This window comes from Fringilla coelebs (assembly GCF_963513975.1).
Source record: "Fringilla coelebs genome assembly, chromosome: 3".
NCBI lineage: Eukaryota > Metazoa > Chordata > Aves > Passeriformes > Fringillidae > Fringilla > Fringilla coelebs.
In genome coordinates this window covers 34441966-34458596 of record NC_140030.1, presented here as the reverse complement: position 1 = coordinate 34458596, position 16631 = coordinate 34441966, and the positions used below count along the sequence as shown (strand labels likewise).

General features: G+C 41.4%; 1 protein-coding gene across 1 annotated transcript; it reads right to left on the bottom strand.

Moving 5' to 3' along the window:
• Positions 1 to 7132: 7132 nt before the first annotated feature.
• On the bottom strand, positions 7133 to 8559 carry TPBG (trophoblast glycoprotein). The gene has a single exon (XM_084202759.1). It carries the CDS (start codon positions 8326 to 8328, stop codon positions 7207 to 7209), a length of 1122 nt encoding a protein of 373 aa, XP_084058885.1. The 5' UTR covers positions 8329 to 8559; the 3' UTR covers positions 7133 to 7206.
• Between the last annotated feature and the right edge of the window lie 8072 nt (positions 8560 to 16631).

The window sequence follows — 16631 nt, the reverse complement described above, 5'->3', positions numbered from 1 at the left end:
TAAAAGAAATCTGGATTAGGGATGATTAAATAAACTAGAGAAGAGGAAAAATATTCTGGATAGATGGTGCTCCAGAGATCTCAATTTGAGAAATTACAGAGGGAGCAAAGACTTGGGAATTTCAGGAGTTCTTACTAGTAAATATGTATATTTTCTCTCAAGTGTATACTAGACATACACGTTTTCACATGGAAAATTGTTTTTCCTGCATTTTGTTCAATTTACCTTAAAAAGAAAACAAGCGTAATTTTCCAAAAGGCATTCAAGAACTTTTGTAAATGAAGCCCCTTTAAGCTACTTTGAGAGCAGAACCCCAGACTACAGCCACTTTGGAAAATCTTGACCACTCAGTACCAGTTTTTGTTAACTTGCTGCTAATGGTCACAGTAGGTGTGCAGCAACATGAATTATGATTTATGTGCTTCTCGGAGGCATATCCCACTCCCTTTAGGAACTTAGGTCCCCTTTCTAATCTGTGAAAAAAAAAAAAGCCCCTAAGCTAGCCAACAGAATGTTGGACAGGAGAGATGGTGTGCCTTGGATTTTACTCCTCTTCTGTCTCTTCTGATTTTACATTATGTAAATATATTTATGCATGTATGTGTGTGTATGCAAAATGCTGCTGTGTACATGTAAAATGAAAATTCTTATCTTCTAATGTCTAAGAGTTCTTAATCCCCTCCAGGCTAACTAAAGCACTCATCTCTGCAAAGATGGAACTAGAAAATCAGTAGGGTAAAACACCTGACTGAAATGTATTTAAATGTGTTACTATCTGTAGGATTCAGTTATTGCTTGTTCATGAGCTATTAATGAGAATTAATGAAGACACCTACCTGAAGAAGAAAACTGTTAATGCAATAGCTTCTTCTTTTATTTTTCCATCTTCAGAAGCAGCTTAAATTACTCAAATATGGCATCAGTTCACGACTGCTTACAGCATTCTGGTAATAAATGTTGTTTTTTTCTTATTTTGCTATTTCACTACCATTACTTGATGAAATATGCAGTGAATTATGTTGAAACGTCTATTTGACTTTTGATAATGATAATTTGGCAAAGGAGTTCTTTATCATACACATGCCCATGACATCACACAAAGCTACCCTGGGCTATGGCACAGAAGGGAATTTCTACTGGAACAAATGGAATACCTGAAGCAGACTGTGGCCAGAAACTATGACAGTTCAGTTCTGTGACAAAACTTAGGACAGATCAATCTACCATGTGCAAAGCCAAACATCCTTCTGTGTTAGCTGTTCTAAGAACCAGCAAAAAATAATAGCAAACAATTTAGACACAAAACTAAGTTATCAGCTATTGCTCCTGGGACAACCCCAAAAAAATTGCTCCTACCTAATGAAATTTTGGACATCTGTATTAGCTAAATATGAGAAGATAAACGGCCATTCTTCCCTTGGATTTCCATAAGGTTACAATATAAACAATTTCATTAAAATAAGTTGCAGGAATAAAAGTTTGTCAACTGAATGTTTTTTTTTGTACCACTCTGGTTTTCACCTGTTTTCTCTGTTCCAGCAGCATTTTTCCTTAATAGTTCCATCAGTAATAACAATGCCTTTATATTTCACTATGTAAATATGTATTTGAAGACTTTAAAACACAGTCTGATCTGGTAATGAAGAAGATGAAAACACATTTCTGTTAAATTTAGAATTGGCACCTAACTTGAAAAATTAATACCACATATATTCTAACCAAAAAAGCTACCAAATTATGTCTGCAATAACAAGAACAATTGAAGCACAATCTCTTCTATTCACTGGCCAAATTTCTTTCTAAGTAAATCAATCAGGCCAACTATATGGACCTTGCTTTTTTATTATTCTACCATGCAAATTCATAGCATGAATTTGGGCTAAAAAGCCCTTTTAGTAAACACTTCAATATCTGTAAGGATTTATAGTAATAAAATAAACAGGGTGAACATATAACATGTATAAGCAATCCGGTAAATATTTTATTGGGGTTTTCCTCAAGAATATTTTTTGATTAGGAAACCAAACTTCAGTCAGAAAGTTACAGCTGTTTCTTGCACATCTAACATTTCTATAACAGTGAAGCATTCTAGAGCACAAGATTTCTAGCATTTTCATCACCGTATGTACTGAAATATTGCTAATTTATTCAGATGCTTTCATGCATAATTACTAGAAACACAAATCTGTTTTTCTGCTAGTCTACCATCAGATAGGAAAAGCTATCTAGTGGATACTTTGAAAATTGCAAATATTAAATTATTAAGTATACCATAGATATGCTGTCTAAAGTACTGGTTTAATTTCCTTAATAGTTTGCTTTTTCTATTTAGGCTAACATTGGGAATGCAAAAACTGATTTCAAGCTTTGCCTACGCAACAGATGACTTCTGGCATAGCAAGGTTTTCCAAGGATGTGACAACACATAAATTGTAACACAGTTGAGAAAGTGAAAGTCCTTTTTAAGGACACACTTATACTGCAAACCTGTATTCTTCCTTCTAAAGGCTTGGTAGGGTTTTTTTCAATGTGGGAGAGAAGTGCTGTTAGGTTTATTGTGTTGGTATAAAGCATCACTTTTCTGCTTCTGCTGTATTGACTTAGGAAGCTAACTGAGTACACTTACTTCTGTATCACCAAAGGACCCTCAGCTCCCACGTGGTTTGTCTCTTTTCTGAGTGAAGTATCTGATAAATGCTGCACTCTCCAAATGTTCTAAATGTTCTGCTTTCTATCTTCCCTGGTTTTTTTTATCAGGCTTTTATTGTTTGATTTCAAGCCAAGGTCTTTTCCCCTTGTAAGCAGCATATTTGCAAAAAAAAAAAAAAAAAAAAAAAAAAAAAGGATTATTAAGCTGTGAGCCTGATCTGGTCATTATTAAAACAGCAGGCACTGAATTAAATTCAATCTTCTATAATATTCCACAAGAAACTCACCTGCACTGCAAATATTGTAAGATGGGGTGCCATTTGTTAACAAGATGTTTCTATTTATAGCAACAGGAAGACATTTGAGCTGAACCTATAAAAATGACCAGGACATAATGGACAGATTCAATCAGGAATTGTTCCTATCCATAGCAGTGTGACTTCCAGTGCTGACCCATTACGAAGAGATACCTCGGTTTCCTTTACAAGCTTCTCCCTTCCACTTTCTCTCATAGAATATAAATGTCATTTGGAAGCTTGAAACCAAAACATTTTTCTTACCAAATGCTATTTTCCTTCATCATATGCTGAGAATGAATGGTTCTTCTTGAACATTCAGCTGCTAAAGAGAAAGAAAAAGTGCGTATCAAATTTTCATTCTGTCCACTTTGACAAAGGCTGTTTTCCACATTAAGGCTTAAAGAGAAATAAAGATGCTAAACCTCAAAATATTGGTGCAGTCAGACTGATTTCTCTACCTGTGCAGATTCATGATACTCTTTTTAATGGATTTCTTGAGAAAATGAGGAAAAAAGAAATTATGCAGATGCAGAAAGACTGGAGTATACCACAGGGAAAATGCTAGAAGAATAATGAGAGTTGAGATCCTAGTGCAGTCATATTTTGAATAATTTGCCATGCCTGTTTTCAGTGACATCTCAGTCAACAACAGAATGCGGGTCTGAACAGACTGCTCTGCTTGCTGCCATGTCACTGGGGACTGTCACCAGTGCTTAAAAAGTAAATTACCCTGAGTGAAAAGATTTAAAGCAGTTGTTGCAAAACTTCAAATCACTTTCTGGATGTCAGAATTACTGGTAATATCATGGCCTGAAAAAATAAAAATTATCTAGTAAAATAAAAATTATCTAGTTTAAAGCTACCTAGGTTAAAGGAGGATTTGGGCAATTTTTTTAACTGGCAACATCACTTATCCGAAGTGTTTTAATAAAATATATTAAAACTATGTCAATTCCTTGTGCTATTTTTCTAAGAAAATTATAGGATTGTTACAACTAAAACTAGCTTTAACAAAGCAGCTAAACCTTGGAAAAATGATCCTTTCTGCTTCTTAGCTGAGCAGCCTTTCATGAAGATTTAGCCATTACTTTATAGTCTGGATGTTTTTCAGCGGCAACTATATCACACGGAACTTAGGGGATTTATGTATACAAAACACATTTGAGAGGTATTTACAACTACATGTGTTTTATCAAAGAATGAATGAATAAGCTGCTCTGGAAATAGTCAAATGGAAGTAGTCAATTGGAATCTCAGGTGTCAAAGCAGAGAAGGATTATAAAATGTGCTTCAGAAGAATGTTGAAACAAATTATTTTTAAAGTGTTTTGTTTCTAACCACATTCTGGAGTAGTGTGGGAGCTACTTTTATGTGTCATCTGAGTACCACTGTTAATTATTTTGTAAAAGAAAAGCAAAACAAATTTCAAGCACTGTTTATGGAAGGGAATTTAAGATCAAATAATGCATTGTACAAAACACCAAAGCATTCACTGTTGGTCAAACACTGTACGGGAACATCATCCAACACAACACCGACACATGCTAGATGTTACATCCTAATAAATACACATGTAAGCAAATGACAAAAAATATTTTAAAGTAGCTGTCACCAGATCTCTAATAAATTTCTATTACATTGACTAAGATACAAAAATAATAGTAATAATAATCTTTAGAATAATATGTGTAGTAACAGCAACAACAGTTACACTTGCCCACTGTACAAATACTCGCTCCATTGGTGAGAGACTGCAATTAAAGTCGCTGCCTGTTCTTGCACAGCTCTACAAATGCACGGCCATTACATTAACACATCACGGATAATTGCTTTTACTGTAGTTACTTTAAAGAATCTGTTAACAAAACTCAGGAAATTGCCCAAGAAATGGCTTGGTTTGCACATATTTTATCTATTATATCGCAGGAGCATCTTAAGCAAGGATGATGCTCCACTCCTCTTGGCACTGTACAGGTAAGTGTAAGTTGATAATCTCCAGGATAACGGATACAGCAAAGCACACTGCATAGCTACTGTAAATTCTAGCTTCTTACATAACCTATCTGATGTATACCAAGTATGAAGGGTTTGCATAGTGGCAACAGTAATAGTTCTTCACACGGGGGTTTTCACACTATCCTTAAAATATGGGCAGCTAATATTCAGACGGGCAGCCTGCTTTGTAAGAATTGACAAATTTAATTAATATGCCGTTAACCAGATATTACTCATACATTTAAATTACAGCAGGAAAATATGCTATCACTTATTCCACATTAATTTACAAAACAATAGTTGTACTTAATATCCATTCTCTTTTTACTTTTAAGGGTAAATGCACATAAGTACACAAAAAATCACTGCTGTTAAACAAATCCAATTTAAAGCAGTAGAAAATTAATCAAAAGCAAATTGTGCTACTTGCTTTGTCTGAAGTCGCAAGATGAGAAACACTTTTGAATAATACTGATGCCCAAAACAGATTATTTTTCTTCTGATACTTTAAAGACTATTTTATATTTGAGCTCTTACCAAGTGTATACATCTATGAGAAAACTATCACTTTCGAAAGCAAAAGGAATTAGCCAGCAATTCGTAAAATTTGAGAGATGCTCAAGAGCTTCAAGTAACAGTGACCATGGAAAAAGCTCCACAGATAAACTGGTATATATCAAGTCACAACACACTTTTACAGCTGGTGTATTTTTTTTCATTAAAAACCCATAAATATATTAGAGAAAGTGCACTAATTATTGGCAGCCACTGCAAGGTTCTTGCTAACCTTTCTATATGTGGTCAGAGTTGCACCTTAAATTAGGCATTCCGAAGGGTTCTTTTGCATGCTTTATCTATTTACAAGAAAATGCATTCCCAAGCAAGTAGCAAGCAACATACCATACTGAAGTGCACCTGTTAAATGCATTAAGATAAATGTAAAGCTCCATCAAGTTACTGGACGTAGATCGCTACAGAACCTTACAAGTACCAAGACCTTAAAAAGGAAACAGCAATCTACTAAATGCTGTAGTGATGCACAAGCCTAGAGCTTCCTGACCGCACGATTGAGCTGCATTTAATTTAGTTCAGGACACATAAGTATGGTTTCTTATAATAAGCCATTCCATTCAGGTAAAATGTTCTTTAGCTTACGTACTCCACAATTTAATTTGGTTGGGTTTATTTGTTTGTTTGTTTGTTTTTTTTAATTCAGTAGAGAAGACCTTATGAAAATTCTATTATTCTATTAGCTTGTACCTTCCCAGGAAGGCAGACCCTAGGATCTGTCTTGACATGATGTAGGTGCTTTCAGCGAGCAGTCTGAGGGGTTTGTGCCAAGTGAAACTGCTCCCGTCGTTTAATTCTCAGTGTAATTAAGCTCAGCATAATTCTCCTGGCATACATCACAAAGTTGTCAAACATTTATGGCTCTAAGCTACACATTTGTATAAACTTTTATTCATATTACTGCTTCAGGGCTATTACTTCAGAGACTATAGCGCTATTCACATTCTTAGATGTCCATACTTTTCTCATTGAACAGCAAACACGACAGTTCTTGTTAGACTGTTTATTGAATTTAACAGTTCAGACTGAGTTTAGACGGAGTTTAGATGCAGTTTGTATAAAAAATTCTGTCAAGTCACGTAAACTGCAATCAAAAATAACTACAAAATAGTAAGAGACTTACTGAGATCATAAATTTCCTAACATGTAAAACTATACAGTATTTGTGCATGCTTGCTATTTGATTTCCTTCTGAAGAGCTGTTAAAAGGAGTTTGTTTGGTTTTTAAAATCTCAGGATAGTCTATGAAATGTAATCATCGCATCTCAATTCAGATATACAAGATCAAAACTGGCACAGAGGAACATAACATTTTTTTTTCCCAAAAAGTTGAGGCAGCTTTTGTTGAATGGTGTCTGCATCAGTAAACGTTTTATAAACTCTGGTGGCTTTGGATCATCAGAAAGAATCCATTTTTTCTTTTGACATCTTGAAAAAAAATTTCCCACAAGTGCAGACAGGTAAGGAGGAAAATAAGTAGCAGCTTGTTTCCTACACACAGCTGAACGCCATGCTCAGCAGTCCAGTGTCTCAAAACAAAAATTAACTTGACATCACAGGGAGGCATATCCCCCTCAAGTTTACAAGCATGTCTGAGACTTTTCAGGGGAGATGGAAGCAAGCACAAGGGTAAAGCATAAGTCTACTTTTCATGCATAGGTACTTTGCACTGCCCTGCATCTGGGGCATTTTGTCAGACATCTGAGTTGGAACTGAGGTTTGTTAACCTGGGGTCTGCATTGATCTCATATCTGTAGTGGTAGCCCTCCATGTGATCCCTACAGGCATCTCTGATGTTATGCATCCACTTTTTGATTCCTTTTCGGTTCAAGTACAAAACTAGGAGGAATATGGCCCCAATGAGAGCCAAGACTATCCCCAGGAAGACGTATGAAGTCTGTAGCTGGGAAGGCAGGTCTGTGGGCACAGAACAGTTCAGGTCCGAGCCATTGATCTTCAGCAGGGCTTTGCCCAACATCTTGTCAGGGGAGGCACAGGTCAGGGCTTCTTTGCCCTCCACCTGGTCACTCTCTTTAAGCCAGACCACCAGGTCCTCGATGGCACAGTCACAGACCCAGGTGTTGTGGCGCAGGACGATGTGCCGGAGCGCGGGCAGGCTGCGGAACTGCGCCAGGGTGCTGTTCCACAGCACGCCCAGGGAGTTATCGCTGAGGTTGAGGCTCTGCAGCTGGCCCAGTCCCTGGAAAGAGACATTTCGCAGGCCCACCAGGGAGTTGTTGCTGAGGTCCAGCTGCCGCAGGGCCGGCAGGGCAGTGAACATGCCGGCGGGCAGCAGCAGCAGCCCGTTGTCGGCCAGCTCCAGGCGGCTGAGGTTGCGCAGGGCCCCGGACTGCAGCAGGGCGGCCAGGCTGAGCAGGACGCCGTGGTCGCGCAGGGCCCCGCGGAGGGCCAGCTCCTCCAGCGGGCTGCCGCCCTCCCCGAAAGCCTGCGGGCTGAAGGAGACCAGCGCGTTGCCGCTGAGGTCCAGCTGCCGCAGAGCGGGCAGGGCGAGGGAGCCGGCCTCCACGGTCCGCAGGTGGTTGCCACTGAGGTTGAGGGAAGCGAGGTCGGGCAGGCGCTGGGCGGGGAAGGCGCCGGCCGGCAGATCGGTCAGGGGGTTGCCGGTGATGAAGAGGCTGCGGACGTAGGGCGGCAGGTCGGGGGGCACCGCCGTCAGGTTCCTGTTCACGCACTTGACCGTCCTGGCCGGCTCCGAGCACTCGCAGAGGGCCGGGCAGCCGCCGGGCTGCGCCGAGCCGCAGCCCAGCAGGACGGGCAGCAGCAGCCCCAGGCAGAGCGCGCCGCGTCCCGGCATCGCGCCCGGCCCGGCCCCGCACGCAACTTTTCCCTCCGGGCGCCTCCGGTTCCGGGCGGCGCGGCGACGCGGGGGCCGGCTCCGGGCAGCCCTTTCGTCGGGGGCAGGCGTTTCCCCTCGGGGGCTGGCTCCGCTCCGCTTCCCGCAGCGAGACCTGCGGCAGGGGAGGAAAGGGAGACGGCAGCGGCGGGGCGGCGCGGCTCCTCTTGCCCGCGCCCACCCGCCCTCCCTCGGCCCGCGTCTCGTCCCCCGCCCCCGATACGCGGCTCTCCCGGATGGTCCCGGCCCCGCGGCAGAGCGGGAGCACACGCGGAGGAACAAGTTTTCGCCCACTTCCAGCTCACGCCGCCACCTTCCCACCCGGCCGTCGACTCCACCGGCGTAGCACGAAGGGGAAGAGGTCTGACCCGCCACCCACCCGTGTCCCGCGGCTCCCCACCTGCCGTCCCTGCCCCGGGGCTCTTCCCCTGCGCTCCGCGCCGCGGCCGCTACGAACTCCCGCCTCTAAAACCCACCGCGGAGCGCAGCGGAGCCGAGCCCGGTCCCGGACCCCGTCCCTCACCTCCCGCCCCGCGTACACAACAAACTCCGCCGCAGCTCGCCGCCGACTGCCCCCAGCCCTGCCGCCAACTCCGCGCCCACCCTCGCCGCGCCTGGCCCTGCCTCCGCTGGCAGGAGAAACCAAGCGCCGCCCGGCCAGGGGGAGCCTCCGCCCGCGCCCCGCCCGGCTCCCGCCCGCCGCCCCCGCGCTCCAGCTCGGCCGCCGCTGCCGGGCTGCCTCGCCCGGGAGCCCGCGGGAGGGTCCGCTCCGCGTCCCGTCCCCCGCGTCCCCCGGCCCAGGTGGTGCTGCCGGAGACTCACCTTGCCGCCGAGCGGGGCCGCGCCATGTGGAGCCGCGCCATGCGGTGCTTCTGCTGGGCTCGCTGGGCGCGGAGCGGGTCCCGCCCGCCTCTCGAAGGGAGAGCCCCGCGCTCCGCTCCCCGCCTCGCAGCGCCGTACTTGAGCCTGCCCCGCCGCGGCTGCTGGGCGCCGTTCCCCGCGGTCTCCACGATGGGCGCGCTCAGGCCGGCGGCAGGATGGGGAATCCCGGCGGGTTTCGAGCGCCGGGGTGCCGTGCCGGCTGCTGGCGGCCACTGCCCCCGCCCGCCTACCCAGGCATCGTGTTTCGGGAGAGGAGGGAGCAAGAGCAGCCGCAAAACACACCGAGCGAGCTCCAAAGCTAAAGCAAAAAAACCCCCAAAACAACAAACAAAAAAACCTCCCAAACCAAAATAACACCAAAACTACACTTAAACCCACCAGTAACTTCAGAGGTCCTAAAATATATAATAATAGCGATTTTTAAGAAAAGAAATGATCCTGCAAATCGACAGTTCAAGATTGAGATTTAAACTTTATTATGGTGAGGAAAAGCCTGTAAGAGCCTGTCTGCGTGTAAAATGTTTCCGTCGCTGGCTGTCCCAGAACCGTCCTGGCAAGGCTGAGCTACCCGGGCATAACAAAGTCTGGTTTGCAATCAAGTAACTCCCTTACCTTACCATACAGAGGGGGTATTTGAGGAAGTCGTGAATGGTGTGAGCTGCTATGTGAGCTGTATTTGGCCACTGGTCCCTAGAAAGTGATTCAGATCATTAAAAAACGCCTAATTAACACAAAAGATCCACCAGTGTATACAAGTAACCAGTTTCAGCAACGTGAAACAGAAAGTTTTCAGGCGATGACTCCTTTGGGCTTTCCTTATCCTTCTGTTGACTGCCTACACAAGATTTCCTTCTCCCCGTATGTCAGAGTTACATTCCTGATAAACTATGTTCCTTTTTTTGGTAGAGTCAGCAGGAATCTCTGAGCTGCCAAAAGCCGTAGGGGAAATGAAGAGATTAATCTAGTATGAAGTCTTGATAAAATCAGCCTCACAATCTGGAGAAAAATGAATTAAAACACCAGTTTCTATAGGATTGTTCTCCTCTCTCTAGCCTGACAGTGGTGTTATGGTGCAGCAAAGTCTGAGGCTGGGCTGACCTGCAAGGGCTGTCCAGCTGATAGAGCAGTACGCTCTTGAAGATTATGGAGAAATGAAAATATGCAGTGGCTGAAGCAATAGTGAAACAAATGAGATCTTGGACTCTCTAGCAGTTCCAGAACTTTGGGAAGTTACTGCTTTGATGTTGAGTTAGAAAAGCAGTGGCACTACACTGCAGGAGATTTTAGTTGGTTGAGAGGTTGTTGACATGCCTCATAGTATGGTGCTCAGAAAAATAAGTAAAGATAGCCTGCATTTCGTAAGAGAAAGACGTGTTCTCTTAATCTATGAAAATTCTTTGAAAAAGTCAAAGAAATACCCCCATCCTTGATTTGTCCAACTGGACAACAGTAAAATTCAGTGATCATCCAAAAGGAGATGGCTTTAAAAAATACATAACTGAATATATTATCAAAAATAAATCATAGAAAAAATACTAAATCAGCATAAACATAACCACCTTTAATAAAATATTTAGATACAATGTAATTTTGAATTAAATAATACAATTAAGAGCAGTTAAGCTGATCTGCTCATTGTCCTGACCATAGTATTCCTAGCAGTTCAGGCTTTTCCTGACTGTCTAGCTGGGACTGTGCCTCTAGTCCTTCACAGCAGGTTAGCTCTTTGGGCAGGGGACATGGTTTTTTTCCATCTCTGTGGAGTGCTCGCTGACAGGTGCTTGAATGTGCTGTAGTAATGCAAATAATAGAGAACAAGTATTTTCCTATTCTTTCCTATTATTCCAGTAGTAAATTGTATCTGCTAAACCTGCTTAAGCTTGCAAGAGGAAGAAAACCTCTGGTAATCTGATTTCTTTTCTTCTTGTTTAAATAAAACAACTTTTCTTAGAGGCATACTCTGAAAATAAATATGGTACTTTCTGGTGAATTCATCTATACTAAGTGGATTTCCTGGATGCGTTTGTAATATATACTTGGAAAATAAAGAAACCCAACCTTGATGTGTATTCAGGTCAGTTTTGGCTGTTATGATTGATTCTTTTGTGAATTTGCATTGCACAGCCCATGGAATCTCATCTCATAGTTTTTTGCATAAAGGTTATGCAAAACTTCTGCCTGAGTTAAAGTATAGGATTTAAAAATAGATTGTCTTGGCTAAAAGACTCAATCTGGAAGTTGATTTGCCACTAGGAAACTGTTCCTGTGGCTGATATTTCCAGGGGTTGACTGAGAAGCTCATATTAAACAGTGTGGGGTTGAGACAATGCTTCAGACTGCTGCTCCAGGCTGAGGCTGCATGATGTGCTGGTCATCTGGAACCATGAAGCAAACCTCTGATCATCCTTCTCCAGAAGGTTAAACTTTGCTTCATGTGACAGTGATGAGATCTGCTTGCTTTTGAAAATCAGAACTCCAGTAATTCACCTTCCACAAAGTGAAAACCCACATAAGGGGCTGCAGAGAGGCATGGGGACAACCTCTGATAACTGCATTACTTGACCATTTTGGTGTTGCTATTCCCCTTTTAAGGCTCTCAGCTTAGAAAGGAATAAAGTATAATTTGTAGATGCCCATGTCACTCCACTGTCCTTAGGAAAATCTGTAAGATTATTTTAGCTACTGAAATTTAAGGCTGCTAATTAAGCTCATTGAGATGGATCCCATCCTAAATAATCTTCTCAATGCCCCCTTGGACAGATACTAAACAATGATGGATATCTTTTTTGAGTAGCCTGACTGCAGCTGATGTCCAAGGAGTTGGAATAATTTGGGGTAGGACTCCATGCAGTAGTGGTCATCTTTTTTTTTTTTTATTTTTTATTTTCTTTATCAATGGGGACATTTTTGTTTCATCTGTGAAATGTTTCTACATTGCCTCAACATTCCATGAAGATACTCAGCATTTCATAGGAAATGACCTTGGAAGGGTATTTATAATGTGCTAAAGATAATAAACCAAGTGAGCAATTGTAAAGAGACCAGGATTCTTTTCTTCTACCAAAAATATCTTCCTACAAAAGTGGAAGAACAAGCTGCAAGTTCCATCTGCTTCCTCACATAGAGATCCATCAGGTCCTCCAAGGGACCTCTGTTTTCCTTGAGGTTTGGCTTCCTTTGAACAAACACCATCAGAATCCTTAAGATTGTGTCATAAAACTACTTAGGCAACCAAATGTTGCCTTGAATTCTTGTTTGAATTTTAATCAGCATTCACATGTTCACAGCCATAAACAGTCAGGTTCCAGTTTTCTTTTCAGGTGCACTTAAATTCATGTGAAAATTTTTGATTGAAGCTGTACAGAAGACAATCTTCAAGGAATCTATATTTGTATTTTCTTGTATGCTTTCCATTTTTTAAATATTGAAAAAATGAAAGTTAATTTAATACAGAGAATGTTGATTTTTAATACTGTGAAAACCTAAAGTTTGCTAGAACTAACAGAAAAAATTATTTTAGCTGAAAGTAACTTTTTTTGGGGTCTTTAAATATGTTAATTGGGTGTCAGTGCACTGTTTTAATTTCTGGAGACTCCTGAATGCTTATCTGGGAATAGAAGGAACCATAGGAGACAAAGTGCCCCCACCTGAATGTAAGCAGTGCTGAAAACTGCTGAAACTGCAGATGGACTCTTTAGCTGGTCCCCAGGTTTCCCAGTAGTGTTTTATTGTTAAAACCTTTTACTCAAACGAGAAAGAAGCAATGGTGACTTCCTTCAGCAAAACTAGCTGCCAGACCTGGAGTCAGGAATGTAGTAGGAAAAAAGACTGGGGAAGAGGACTTGCTGTATTCCAGATGCTGTGTTCCAGATAAGCACTGTGTGCTTATCCCTCTGCCCGTGCTCCAGCTCAGCATGTTCTGACATGTAGAGCATCTACAATATGATCCAAGCTGAATAACTCCTTACAAGTTCATCACAATATAACTGAGAATTTAACAGGCTTAAACAGGTCAGGCTAAATTTTCAATCATGCTTTTATTCTTCTTTGCCCAAGAACAATGCATGCTATGTTTTAAGCTATCTTTGATGGACTCCTATATGGATTTTAAAATGGCAATTTCTTTCTCATTTTTCTAATTTGAAGTATGCAAGTTTAGTTCTCAGACCTAGGCTATTTTCCAAAGAAATTCTACTTAGAGTAAATCACTACAGTGAGTAAAACTCTTCCTTCTACAAAATTAGCCTTCTGATTTTGGTCCTTCTTGAATGGCATGCTTTCTGATTACTCTTTATTACTCTGATTCACAATGCAGGGTGGATAATATGGGTCGGCTTCAGCTAGAAATCTTGTGTATTTGTGTCCTCTTGGGATGCCAGTCTAGATGTCTGAAGGCAAACCTGGGAAATTGGCTGAGCAGATTATTTGTTGGATTAGTATTGTTCTGGGCCATGGTGACCTGCCTTGCTACACACAGTCCCTCCCAGCTGATGATGACTCAAAATGCTGTTTTTTAGCCAACTGGCAATGTTGTCTTTGTTACAGTGCGTACAGAAGGCACCATGTTGTATTGAGGTGCTGGTTCCAGTTTTTCTAGAGGACTCTTAAAGGATGGCATAGGTTGGGGCCATGCTTGAGGTGTAGTGGAGAAAGGAATGGAGAGCTGAAATATACTGCTTTCTTCTTTGTCTCCAAAAAGCAGAAACCCAGATCTGCAGGGAATTTGGGCCAATGTGTTCCTCACACTTCTCTCGACAGTCCCACTCGTTCCTCACTCCACAGGCAGTGCTCTGCCAAGGTTTTGCAGCCACTCATGGTGCCAGGGGTGTTTCCCAGTTTGCCCTTGCTTCGCTGGCAAGTAAGGGTGGCTGACTCCAGCACTCAGGGTTGTGGGAGCTCTAACCACAGAGGACTGCAAGCTGGGAGTATTTCCATGGAAAGCCTTTTTAATGAAAACATTTTCATCTGTTGAAACTGTAACTCTTTGTAGGGAAGAGCTGAATTTTATGAACTCCCCATTAAACAAACAAACAAAAAAACCAAAAAAACCCAAAACAAAACCAAAAAAGGCATATAAAAGGCTCAGCAGATTTGAGAGCATATGGGGTTTGATTCTCCCCTGTCTTACACATTGTGTTGTTGTTTACAATCTGACAAAGCAGACTTAAAATGCAACCTCTCTGCCTGAGTAGGACTTTCCTTCACAAGTATGATTGAGTACACAATATTAAAAAGCTTGGTGAATCAGTACCCTGCTTCTTTTCCTTTTTGATTGTTGATCATTTGGTACCTGCATTTGACCGCTGTGACACAGGTAGGTTTATAGAATCCTCTTCTACTGAACTCTTTGTTTTTCTCTGCCTTCCTATCCTTCTCCATCTTTAGCTCAAGACTTTGCATCTTTCTGGGATACTACATCTGAAATGTTTTAAAAGGAATGCATTCTTAGGGATTGGAAGAGGGTGGGAGGAACAAAGGATACAGTAATTTTTTTGTGGAGATGGCATATTCTGTCAACAAAGAAGGAAGATGATACTTTCCTTCCCTTTTAGTATTGATGACTGCACCTGAAATACTGCATTCCATTCTGGCTTCCTATGACTGGAAAAAATGGCAAGACATAGAGAAGAAAGAAGAAAAGAAAAGAAAAGAAAAGAAAAGAAAAGAAAAGAAAAGAAAAGAAAAGAAAAGAAAAGAAAAGAAAAGAAAAGAAAAGAAAAGAAAAGAAAAGAAAAGAAAAGAAAAGAAAAGAAAAGAAAAGAAAAGAAAAGAAAAGAAAAGAAAAGAAAAGAAAAGAAAAGAAAAGAAAAGAAAAGAAAGAGTAGGAAGGAAGGAAGGAAGGAAGGAAGGAAGGAAGGAAGGAAGGAAGGAAGGAAGGAAGGAAGGAAGGAAGGAAGGAAGGAAGGAAGGAAGGAAGGAAGAAAGAAAGAAAGAAAGAAAGAAAGAAAGAAAGAAAGAAAGAAAGAAAGAAAGAAAGAAAGAAAGAAAGAAAGAAAGAAAGAAAGAAAGAAAGAAAGAAAGAAAGAAAGAAAGAAAGAAAGAAAGAAAGAAAGAAAGAAAGAAAGAAAGAAAGAAAGAAAGAAAGAAAGAAAGAAAGAAAGAAAGAAAGAAAGAAAGAAAGAAAGAAAGAAAGAAAGAAAGAAAGAAAGAAAGAAAGAAAGAAAGAAAGAAAGAAAGAGGAGCAGTAAAAGCAATTTGGAGGCTAGATGTATGCTGACTTATATGGAAAGACTAAAATAAATTTTAAAAGCTTAGGCAAAGACTTGCCCAAGGAAAAAGGCTACAGAAGATACCTCTGTTTCAAAACAGGCTAAAACTGGGGGAAGAGGAGAACTGGTTGTAGTACTTCAAGGTGGGTAGATGACATTCAGGAAACAAAAATACATTCTTGCCTACACTATAGAATTCTGACCTTAGTACACTGAATTAGTGCTAGTTTACTGTGCCTTTTTATAGAAAGCATGTCAGAATTCATAGTAAGTTCCCTGTGCTACAATCAGCTAAATGAATTGGTGAAGACATTACTCTAATACATGCTTATATTTCTGTCATGCCTGAAAAGAGTCACAAATACCACAATGGCTGGTGGGTGTATGTGAATCTGTCTGTATGAAAGGCAACTCTTACTTTTTCCTGACTGCTTCTTGTAACTTTGGGAATCTCATTCCCTTAGTTCATGGCTGTGAACACTTGCTGATTTTGAGCAATTCCTGGCAATTACTTCAGTTCAAGAAGCTCTCACTGGAGTCCAATCTTTGAGCATCTTGGAAGTTCTATATCTATCTATCAGTCCACAATGGTGACAGATGAAAAGGTAATAGGGAACTAATGTGGCAATTGAGTGTTTTTAAGGAATGCATTCTTAATTTTTTCTTTCTCTGTTTTTGTGATGTCCTAGCCAAGAATCACAAGATCCTCTGCAATTATGTGTAGAGCATATAATTGTAGTCTGTTCTGGCACTCTTTTTCCAATGAAATTAAAGTCCAGATCAAAAGACCTCAGCTTTCTTTGGCCAAATTTGCATGCTTAAAAATATGCTAGCTTTAATGATTTAGTGCAAGAGTGAAGCATGATGCATGTCATCACCAGCTAGCCGTGGAAAGTTAATGTCACTGGGCTGAACTATTTTAGTATCTTTTACGGGTGATACAATGTATTTTACATTGCAAAGTCTATTATAATTATCAGCTAAATGTTGTATAAGGTTTGAGGCCTATAAGGGTTGAGGTTGTACTAGGTTTCTTCTGAATGTAAACTGGAAAGAATTTCAGTTCCAAAAAAAAGAGCCAAACTCTTGCTATGGCATTAGAGCAATAGCCTGCCTAGTCCAGCATATTGTTTCTTATTGTGGCCAACACACAATGCTGAAGATAGACATCAA

What these genes read in the sequence shown, in the direction of transcription:
- TPBG (XM_084202759.1), bottom strand. Translation starts at nt 8,328, where the DNA reads ATGCCGGGACGCGGCGCGCTCTGCCTGGGGCTGCTGCTGCCCGTCCTG.